This window comes from Triticum dicoccoides, chromosome 6B (assembly GCF_002162155.2).
Source record: "Triticum dicoccoides isolate Atlit2015 ecotype Zavitan chromosome 6B, WEW_v2.0, whole genome shotgun sequence".
In the NCBI taxonomy this organism is placed as follows: Eukaryota; Viridiplantae; Streptophyta; class Magnoliopsida; order Poales; family Poaceae; genus Triticum; species Triticum dicoccoides.
The window spans coordinates 55,962,484-55,974,067 of NC_041391.1; the positions used below are offsets into that span (position 1 = coordinate 55,962,484).

At 44.3% G+C, this 11,584-nt stretch overlaps 1 protein-coding gene across 1 annotated transcript; it reads right to left on the reverse strand.

The window, feature by feature from the left end:
- Nucleotides 1–1,776: 1,776 nt before the first annotated feature.
- LOC119320723 lies at nucleotides 1,777–5,775 on the reverse strand. Its single transcript, XM_037594685.1, has 6 exons — nucleotides 5,464–5,775; nucleotides 4,972–5,422; nucleotides 4,542–4,841; nucleotides 2,493–2,545; nucleotides 2,089–2,140; nucleotides 1,777–1,961 (listed from the first exon to the last, which is right to left on the reverse strand). The coding sequence occupies exons 1-6, from the start codon at nucleotides 5,773–5,775 to the stop codon at nucleotides 1,777–1,779; spliced, it is 1,353 nt and encodes a 450-aa protein (XP_037450582.1).
- Between the last annotated feature and the right edge of the window lie 5,809 nt (nucleotides 5,776–11,584).

Consider the following 11,584-nt stretch of genomic DNA (forward strand, 5'->3'; position numbering starts at 1 on the left):
GTTTTGAAGACTTTCATAAAAATCGCCTATTCACCCCCCCCCCGCCCCCCTCTAATCGAATACTAGCACTTTCACTCTTGAATAAATCTGAAACCCATTTCAATTTTGATATATGTTCTTCATGCCAGGAATTTTGAGGCCAGAAATTGTTGAAATGCATTTGGACAATCTTTTTGTGATGGATAAAGCGGTAGTACATCTTTTTTTATGCGATAAGATAAAGGGTAGTCACTGAAATGCTTAATCTTGTAAACAACTAGAGATCATTCTTTTCTAGTTGTGAAAAATAGTAATCATTGGAATCCCTTCTGTAAACTAGGGTTCACTTTTTTCTATATATAAAAGTTCTCACCCTTATCTTGTCATAACAATTGAAATATGCTACACATTTCTTATTATTATTAACTGGCCAATAGTCTTTTCCGGTTTATTAAAAAGGCAAAGGTTTTGGCTCATTTTAGAGAAAGAGTTCTTCAACAGGCAATATAGCTTAAGAGCATTAAGTAGATCTTAATTTGTAACAACTTATTAGTTGGATCATCGCTCTCTATGTATGCATAGTCAAATTACCGTTTTTATCAACTTACATTACAAGTGAAGTGGATTTCAAATATTACCCGGCTGAGCATGTGCTATCTTTCTTATATGTATAAAATTTCACATGCATTATGTTTATATATAACTCTAGCAAGATATTTCAAAAGCCCGTGGCAACGCATGGGCATTCTACTAGTACATCCTAATCCTTGTATATAAATAGCAGTAGTTCGCCAGACGCATTTGAGTCTGATCTCCCACCTCTGAAATTCGTACACTTAAAACCGTTCAGATATAGTCCGCTCACTATTAGTTTTCTCGCCGCTAAGTAAAACATGCAAAAAATGGTGGCTTCCTAAAGCTACACCCCGAACATGAAGACAATTTTCGGAGTCGTTGCTCTGGTTTGTCGCTACCATCCGACAGAAGACCAAACCTCAGGCAATACCTATAGGGGAAAGCAAAGCAACGAGCACGCCGCTAACACTCACTCCAGCAAAGCCAAACTCGGGTATTCACCTAGAGAGACAACACTCAAATGACGAGCCCGACGAGGGGCAGCGACATGCCCCCAGTGGCTGGGTTTTCGACAAATAATTAATTTGCAAGACTTTTCACCTGGTAGCCTTTTTTTAGCAAGTAAACTAAGGATAGCAATGGGCAGGGTATGGTGCACGTACAATAATCCCATACGCATACTCATGTTATTCATGGGCATAAAACCATACCCATACCCTACCCATCACGCATAAATCTATGCCCATGCCCATACCCATACCCTATGGGTATCCATGCCTGATGGGTACCCACTGGGCATATTAACACATCAATGATCGGTACACTGGTCTCCGAGAGGTTTACATGGTTGTTGAAATGATGATTGTGAGGAGGATTGGGGCAAGGTATTGTTGGGGTGTGAGCATACAATGGAAGCGACCTATGACATAGATGTCAAGTTCTTTAGAATTTACATGCAAAGACTCGATAGCATAGGTTTATGACTCATATTAACCACCTATATGATCATTGGGTCGGGTTTGGGCGAACCCATGGGCATATAATTGTACCTGTGCCCTACCCATTACTAATCAGGTAGGGTTTGGGTACTACCCATGTGCATAAAAATGTGCTCATACCCTACCCATGCGGATCAGGTACACATGGGTATCCATGCGCATGGGTAAAATTGTCATCCTTAAGTAGAACGAGCAGGCGAAATTACGTGAGATTTGTTATATACTAAAAAGCACTGACATCTAAATTACGTGGCTGCTCTAGAACAGTCATCATAAACAAAAAGACACTACGTCCCCAGCACATTGAAGCACAGGGGTACATCAATGCAAGCAAATGAAGTGCAATAGTAAGCCACAGGGCCAGCGCCCGATCAAGTTCATTTCCCTTCCTGCCAGTTGGAATATTGCCTACACAAATCAGATAGCAGACTGCAGTTCACAGCTGATAAGATTAATCCCAAGTTCACACCATATTTGCTACAAGTTCACACCACTTTTGACAAGGGCGTGAGGTATATAGAATGGAAGAACCTACAGCAAATAATCCATTTCTGCATCTCAGACAACGAAAACCTAACTCTAGCTACCTGCAGAGCAACCAATGCAATCAGCCAGACTGATTTGTAATCTCCATTCATGCAAAAACTTTTAAGCTCATCTCACAGTTTTTGTTTGATTGAGACAGTATAGCTTCAACATTGCAGAAATTGCGTGAAAAGCAAAAAACTTAATCAACTCTGCATTATTGGACAGAACCAACATTATATATAGAGAGAGAACAACGAAAGGAGACCAATTAATCTGTAGCGGCACACCGCCAATTCCTATTTTTAGCATTCTTATGTTTCTGGCTACAGTCTTATATCATTTTAATCATGCATTCGGCTCAAAAACTATTAAACATCTATAATGACCAAAATCGAAGAAAATAGAATGTACACAAATCATACCAACAGCCAACGTTTTGTAGAAGAACAGGGCCCCGTCCTGGTCTGTTTTCATAAAAAAAAAAACCAACATTCGAACAGAGTGACAGTACGCGGAGAATGGCCGAATGCCAACCCAGAAAAGCAAAATGAAAATCATAATTTGGTTCAGACAAATTATATTGGAGGTTATCTGAGTTAAACTGACAAACAAAGATATGCTGAGAAAATATTTAACAAAACAACTTAAGATTAGCACAGTTAGACCATAACAACCGCAAACAGTCATTAGGTATTACAGCGATCCTGGATGAGCTATAATGTGAAAGAAATTGCAAGCCCGCACATTAGTAATAGAAGTTTAAAGCCAAATGCAGGGACTTTGTTAGTTATCAAACATATGCATTGATAGAACAACAAATAAATCATCCTCTAATTTGACCCTTGATGGACACACAGGAAAAATCGATCAATGTAGCAACCAGCAAAAGTACAAACAAACAAAAAAAACCTTGGAAGGGAAGGAAAGGAAAATATTTGTCAGGTTTCTACTGTTCGCCTGGAATGGTTCAAGTACTAGCAGTGATATTGTGGCCGAAAGTATTTGCCCGGAATGGCTCAAATTACATGGTGCTCTGTAATCACTAATCAGTATATAATTCACAAAACATCACAAAGTATTCTGTATTTCTCCTCCTAAAAAACGGAAGGTAAAGGAAGCAATGATTAGGCAACTCAGTTTCGTATAACAGTAAAAAGGGGAAGAAACATGACTTCCAGGTCAACATTGACAGCATAACACTCCCATTCTTGGACCATTCCTACTTAAGCTGCTCAACAGATAAGAGGCCAACATACTAAACTGAAATAATCTTTTCTGGACACATGATCAGGATGAATTGAACAAAAACAACCGCAATTGAATTGCAACCACCCTGCTTAAACTGCTCAACAAAATATTGGTGCTTTGTAATACAAAGCGGGGGGAAACCCATTTTCTGTATAGTAGTGTACTAAACTGAAATAACCTGTTCTGGCCACATGATCAGGATGAATTGAACAAGAACAACCGCAATGGACTTGCAACCGCCATGCTTAAACTGCTCGACAACCAGCTTGATAGTAGTTAGTATCTTCGAAAACGCAACATCAACAGACTTCAGATGATGGATTTTGTCCACTATGCAATGTACGACTAATGCGCGGGGCACACTTAAGAGATCAGTTTGTCCTCGCCAGCGATTGACAACATTCTGCCATGATCTGTAAAGATACCAAGCACAAAACTCATGACCAACTTAAGGCTTTATAATATGCTGTGCCATGTACCTTTTCTTAGTTCAAAAGATTCCATGGATGGATTTCAGATATGACCTTTAGCTATGCCAGAAAATAACATACAGTTTTTGAAGAAAATCTAAGGCCGGGCAACAGGACAATATTACGTTCCATGGATGGATTTCAGTTGAAGAAAATCTAAGGCCAGGCAACAGGACAATGTTACATCCACAAGTCTATTTGATTGTTTGGTAATCTCCAATTTACCCTAGCAACAAGTAAATGCTTCATCATCTACTTGACCAATCAACGACTCGAAGGCCAGTTAGTCATAGTGATAACAATCTGCCATGATCTAAAAAGACACCGTGCACAGAAGTAATAACCAAAAGTTAAGCTTAGCATTCCACTTTGGTGAGGGGTATGTACTAGTACTAATTACGAAGGTTACAAGAGCCTGATACGTGAGCTACCGCCATTTGCTAGAAAGAGAAGTGTCTTTTTTTACAAAAGGAAAATCTGAAGCAAGGTTACAGAATAATACAAGACCACCAAGTTTGCGTGCACATTTAGCAATACAACAGATCCATGTCATGGCCCTCAACAACTAAAACATGAAACATAAAAGTAAATTCCACTTTTCCATGCCACATATTCAGCTTTCACTAGCATACAAAAAATTGTATGGATAATTGTTAATGAACCAGAACCAACGAACTAAGCAAGCATCCAGAAGCTGTAAAGGAAATGCATGACAACAGATAAGCAAGGGCCAGTATCATACCTGGAGTGTAGAAGCTCAAGTAGGGTAGGACGCTAAAGTAGACCCCAGGCTCATCAACCTTCTTAACCTGCCCAGAGCTGAGCTTGATCATAAATAAGCCAGCACCTGTGCATACGAAGATGACACCCACACCCTCTGCAGACCCAACAACAATTGGCTTCTCATCTTGTTTGGCAACAGGTATCGTTTTCTCCAGTTCGATGACCCTGTATTGTACCCATTCAGCAGGTCCTTCCCTATCCACCTTCCTTGACCAGATATCGAGGCTGGAATCCATAATGTAGGCAAAGCCAAGTGAATGTTTCTCCTCCATGGCCATGAGGGCAATGTAGTACATGGTGTAGGGCGGCGGGTCAATCATGGATATGCTGTTCTTGCCCAAGTCATACTTGATGATTGCGTTACCCAGCCGAACCGTGAAGTGAATGTTTCTCCTCCATGGCCATGAGGGCAATGTAGTACATGGTGTGGGGCGGCGGGTCAATCATGGATATGCTGTTCTTGCCCAAGTCATACTTGATGATTGCGTTACCCAGCCGAACCGTGAAGTAGACTGCATCTCCGACAAGGGTGCCTCGCTTAGGGTGGAGATAGGGTGTGTAGTAGCGTCTATATACTTCTCCCTCTCGCATGTGCTTTGCAAAGCATGCACAACTGTTGTCGAGGCACACCGGCTCGCTCCAAGCCCCCGTCTCCGACGAGTAGACACTCGCGCATATGGTGTCCTTGTAGTCATGGGTGGCGACGAAGAGCACCCTGAACGGGCCGCCGTGGCAGTCGAGGTGGTCGCAGCCGTCGGCGGCGCAGAGCACCGCCGCGGACTCGATGAGCCACTCGATGTCCGGCGCGGGGATGGCGTGTCGGTCTCCGGTGACGGGGTCCTAGACAGGTAGTCCATGTCCTCGTGCTCCAGCATGCGGACGAGGACGCGGCCGTGGCGGCAGTCGAGGGGGCGCGTGCGGCGGCCGTCGGAGCTCGGGTGGGGGAAGTCCGGCGCCGACGTGGTGGAGGCGAAGCGGGCGGGCGCGTCCCCGTCGATCACCCTGAGCCTGTGGAGGAGGCCGAGGAGGGGAGGGGCGCCGTGGAAGGCGCGGTAGCGGCGGAGGAAGCCAGGGTCGCAGAGGATGCGGGGCCAGGGCTTGCAGACGAGGGCGGCGCGGAAGAGGTGCTCCGGCTCGTCCGGCGGGAGGCGGAGGAGGATCTCGGCGGTGACGTCGTCGATCAGCGGCGCCATGGACGGCGGAAGCGAGGGTTTTGGGTGGGGATTGGGGGAAGAGTCGGAGCAGAGGTTGGGCTCTTCCACCAGAGCCGTCTTCAGCCTTCTTTCTACTCGGTTGGGTTCGACCAGGAGTTACAGCGTAGTATCTGGGTTTTTTTTTTCTTAAAGATTTCTTTTTGCGAAAATTTCTATTTTCTTTTTATTAATATGAAAATTTCTTAAAGAAGGGTTACAGTTCAGTAAAATGAATTCAGTTGATGACAACTGGAGACATAACGACTAGTGAAAAATAAAATTCGCTAGCTCCACCACTATGCCAAGCCACTATAGGCGCGTTTGGTTGCGAAAATTCAATGACGTGCTCGTGCTCGCCTGCTCACGTTATCGCCAGGCGTCCACTCTTGACGGGATGCGGGATGGCCGCGGTATTTCAGGGGTGCGTACGCCGATCATTTAATGCATAAGCTGGACGGAAGAGCCAACGTAGATACGGTGCATACAGACAGACATGTACCAATGGTGGGATTTGGCATTAACTACAATTAATTTCTTTCCTATTTTTTCTACCAACTTCTTCTCAAATCTAGGAATGATTAATTAAGCCATTTTATTTGTTTCCAATCGTGAGGGTCAATGGTTCCAAATCAACATCGTTGCTTCCCAAAAAGATTTGCTTCCTAAAATTTACTTCGCCTCCTATCAAGTTTTCAGTCGTGTGGAATTTTTTCCTTGTTTGCTTCCAACGCTGTATTTTACTAAACAAGAACGTTGGTTTCCAAAAATATATTTTGCTTGGTACGAACCGGTATTGTTGCTTCTTATAAAAATTTGGTATGAACCGGGATTGTTTTCTTCCAAAAATTTTCTTTGCCTCCTAAAATGTTTTCAGTCGTGAAGATTATTTTTGCTTGCTTCGTACGCTGTTTTCAATTGTGGAGATCCTTGCAAAAACTTTAGTTTGGTTTATTTTTTGTTTTTGACTGTCCCTGAAGTTCCAAAAACTTCAGTTTCAAAATATGTTCCATGCAACCAAAGGATTGTTTCGAGTGTGTGCATCCAACAAAATTAAAATTTATTTCCACCAAACATTAATAAATTAGAACTTGCTTCAGAAGAAAAGACAATTTGCTTCCATAGAAGTTGCTTCGAACGACATGAATGAATTGTAGGTTTTTGTTGTTACGACACAATACAAATCACAACCGAGAGTGGTCGCACATCCGTCCAGGTCTAGATTGTCTAAGCATTTTTCACTCTCTTCCATACTGATTGGTGGCCCAACTTTTGACTTTGATGGCAAAAGGAAGAGTGGAACCATCAAATTTAAAAAATGTTTATGATTTTAGAAAATGTTTGAAAATCTTAAAATATGTTCACGATTTCGGAGATGTTCATGAGTTTTAAAAAATGTTCATGATTTTCAAAAAAATTTCACGATTTTACAAAAATGAGAGTGATAGTGTATCTCGGTGGTGAAGCAAAATATAATCATGGCCATTGGATATTATGATTTTTCTTTTCCCGTTGCAACGCACGGACAATTTTGCTATAATTACAAAAGAAGGACAAATTTGGAGTGTCGGAATCTGCAAATGACGTACTTTTGGCGCCATCAAGTTAACTGTTATGTGGTGTATTTCTTTTTTTGAGAATTTGTTATGGTGTATTCTGTATGCGTACTTCGGTAATATTAATGAAGGTCTGTTTTCTAGTTCATCGTGTCTAAAAGAGAAAAGTTCAGGCTTAGCCAGGTTAACTCCCAATATAAGAGTCATTTTCAGAGTGGTCAAACGGAGCAAACGCATACGTGAGGCCATCAGTAGTGCATGTGCAATACGTGGCGGCAGGAACTACACATGGACTCGCCGTTTCTGTGATAGACCCGAGCGCTGCGATAAGTTACGGGCCGGTAGATGCGTCATGTACCATTGGAACAGATGTACGTCCTGCCGTCACGACATTGTCAAATCGAACGGCCGGCTCTCCGTATTGCACTGTTCAGCGCTACATTCCTTCCTACTGCCCCACACAATCACATTCAATACACGCTGAGACGCGTCCTTATTCTATTCGTACACGAAGCGGGAGCAAGCGAGCTCGTCCGCTACTTCGCTGCTCTCCGTTTGGTTGCCCATAAAATCGCAACTAGGCATGTTGTATGCAACATCTTTTTGGTGTTGGGCTGTTTGGTTACATGCAAATAATCCTGAGCTTGCATGTGACGGTTCTTAAAGCACCTCCTTAATCTTCCGCCAATCTCTCCCTCCTCCGAGCACCTTATCTCTCGGGTCTTCCAGCCTAGCCAAAGGCACACCCTCGTCGCACCTCCTCCGTTGGTCGTCTCGGTGGCACCGCTCGCAGCTGGCGCCGGCACGATGTCCACCCCTTCACCTCTCCCTACTACATCTAGATCTGGCTTGGGAAGATGGCCTGCCAGACCACTGTCGTCCTCCTCGTGCTATCCGACGCCGCCGAGCAACCCTCTCATCGGCACCCTCACCGCGGCCTTCTCCACCTCAGCCTGGCTCAAGGAGCGGCTCAAGGCGGAGGAGGATGGGGGTCGGGTGTGGATTACCTGCCTGGATAGGCGAGGCCGAGCAGTGTGAAGGAGGGTCGCCGGCGAGGAGGCGGCGCTGCAAGCAAGGAGTGAAGGTTTCAACTTGGAAAGAAAGACGGAAATGGGGGAATGTGGATTTTGGTAAGGGGGAGGGGGCAGGAAGGTAGATATTTCCGCGGAAGCCAAAATTTGGAATCGCTTCAGCGAAAAAACTGGCGCGCAAAGTGTCATCAGACACGGTCCCTTATTCAGAACTGTGTACGATATGTGAACATCACAAACGATTCAGATAACTTAACCTGTGTGTGATGAGTTTGAACGTCAAAAATTTTGGTTCGGATTTCCATGGTAACATTGGTCATCCACATCATTGCATAATTTGGATACACAAAGGAGACTACAGCACACCTACACTTCTTAATCGAGCAAGTTCAGCAATTAAACAGAACTAGCTGACCTAAACATTACTCTAACAAATTAAAGACTAGCGCTCTTAATTAAACAAAACAATGAGTACTACTACGGCTGGTGCTCGTCGATCTCCGCCGCCGCCTTCATGTCCAGCTTGCGCCCGACGGTCTCCTCGGGAAGGGGCTCCATAGCATCCATCGCACCATACTCGGCAAGCATCTAGCCATCCGCGTCCGCCATCTCTTTGGAAAAGGCCACCACGAGCTGGACGTGGGCGGCCGCGATCTGGCCTTGGACGGGCTCCGTTGTCGCAAGGTATGCGGTGGAGGAACGGACGGCTGCTCGAACGCTCTCAGCAATTGCCAGCTCTTTAGCCGTGGGTTGCCGACCGTTGTCGGAGAAGTTTCGTTCGATTTGTGAGGTGACCGCCAGAAGCTGGGCGTGGACGGCCTCGACATGGTCGTGGACGGCCTCCATCAGGGCTAAGGCCACCGCTGTGGAACGGACAACTGATGTGCCGCTCTCGCCAGTTGTTATCCCCGAGCCAGATATTGCCGCCGCCACCTGAGAAGCAACAATGGCCGTTTGGGCTGCCATGGCCTCCCGGTCGCAGATTGCGGCCGCGCTCATGCACCTTGTTAACACGCGCATGGCGGCTGCGGCCGCGCTCTCGCCGGAGTGGGCCATCGAAGTTGCCCTCACGACGCAGGTCCACGTGCCCATCTTTCACCGGCGATGATTGAACAGTGAAATGATATTTGGAGAGCGAGCTAGTGTGCTTGAGACGCCGGCTGTGGACTGTAGCCGACTCACCTTCTCGAGTAAGCCATAGGCGTACTATACACCGGCGGTGCTCCAGGATATTTTGTGTTGCATCTCACACAGTTGATGATAATAAACTGTGTGCGATCTACTTGATTTTTCATCTTGATTTGAATTACATAATGGGGTCACAACGGCAACGGACGGTGTTTGAATTGCTATACCTTTTATCTGCAGTGAAGATGCAACTATATGTGTGTCGTAAAAGGATTGGGATTAACTGAGTTTTCAATGCATTCATGTGCATAATTCAAATTTGAACTACATGCATATGCTCTAATGCATATAAATTGGTTGAAAATTCAAATATATGTCCTTGGTTGCATGCTTAGGTCCCATGCTAGAAATGAGAATGAATGTCAAACACCCTGCCACGGTTACTCGGCGGCAAACATTGAGATACCTGGTTTTGAAATTCTAGTAAATCCAAAACTCGTCTGAAATTCATGAAACTTGGCATGCTATCATGGAGTGGCATCAGCATGCCGTGGTAAATTTTTTGTCCCATTTGGGGCAGGTTTGGGGATATATTTCTCACAAGGTAGAGCTTCCCACAACAAGCCTGATGGTTTCGGTAGGGAACGTCCCACCATTGGGGACGAAATGATATCCATTGCGTCTTATTGCTTTGAATCTTTTTTCTCGTGTCAACATAGAACAACATGAGTGTTTTGTCAATTTTTGAGATTTTTTGGGGTTCATTTGGACATTTTTAAGCATTAACTGAGTTTTCAATGCTTTATGTGCATAATTCAAATTTGAACTACATGCACATGCTCTAATGCATATAAATTGGTTGAAAATTCAAATATGTGTCCTTGGTTGCATGCTTATGTCCCATGCAAGAAATGGGAATGAATGTCAAACACCTTGCCACGGTTACTCGGACGCAAACATTGAGATACCTGGTTTTTAAATTCTAGTAAATCCAAAGCTCGTGTGAAATTCATGAAACTTGGCATGCTATCATGGAGCGGCATCAAAATGTCGTGGTAAATTTTTTGTCCCATTTGGGGCAGGCTTGGGGATATGCTTCTCACAAACCAGAGTTTCTCACAACAAGCCTGATGGTTTCGGTAGGGAGCGCCCCACCTTTAGGGATGAAACAATATCCATTGCCTCTTATTGCTTTCAAAAAATTTCTCATGTCAACATAGAACAACAGGAGTGTTGTGTCAATTTTTGGGATTTTTCGGGGTTCGTTTGGACATTCCTATGCATTAACTGAGTTTTCAATGCATTTATGTGCATAATTCAAATTTGAACTACATGCACATGCTCTAATGCATATAAATTGGTTGAAAAATCAAATATGTGTCCTTGGTTGCATGCTTAGGTCCCATGTAGGAAATGGAAATGAATGTCAAACACCCTGTCATGGTCACTCGGCCGCAAACATTGAGATACCTGGTTTCTAAATTCTAGTAAATCCAAAGATCGTCTGAAATTCATGAAACTTGGAAAGCTATCATGGAGCGGCATCAACATGCCGTGGTAAATTTTTTGCCCCAATTGGGGCAGGTTTGGGATATGCTTCTCACAAACCAGAGCTTCTCACAACAAGTCTGATGGTTTCGGTAGGGAACGTCCCACCTTTGGGGATGAAACAATATCCATTGCCTCTTATTGCTTTCAAAAAATTTCTCGTGTCAACGTAGAACAACAGGAGTGTTGTGTCAATTTTTGTGATTTTTCGGGGGGTCAGCCTTGAGCCCTTATCTTTTTGCATTGGTGATGGATGAGGTCACAAGTCACAAGGAGATATCCCATGGTGTATGCTCTTTGCGGATGATGTGGTGCTAGTTGACGATAGTCGGACGGGGGTAAATAGGAAGTTAGAGTTATGGAGACAAACCTTGGAATCGAAAGGGTTTAGGCTTAGTAGAACTAAAACCGAGTACATGATGTGCGGTTTCAGTACTACTAGGTGTGAGGAGGAGGAGGTTAGCCTTGATGGCCAGGTGGTACCTCGGAAGGACACCTTTCGGTATTTGGGGTCAATGTTGCAAGAGGATGGGGGTATTGATGAAGATG

What these genes read in the sequence shown, in the direction of transcription:
- LOC119320723 (XM_037594685.1), bottom strand. Translation starts at nt 5,775, where the DNA reads ATGGCGCCGCTGATCGACGACGTCACCGCCGAGATCCTCCTCCGCCTC. An exon ending in GCCGCCACGGCCGCGTCCTC is followed by an intron (nt 5,423 to 5,463) that starts GTCCGCATGCTG and finishes CTACCTGTCTAG; the next exon opens with GACCCCGTCACCGGAGACCG. An exon ending in CTTGAGCTTCTACACTCCAG is followed by an intron (nt 2,546 to 4,541) that starts GTATGATACTGG and finishes TTATGAAAACAG; the next exon opens with ACCAGGACGGGGCCCTGTTC.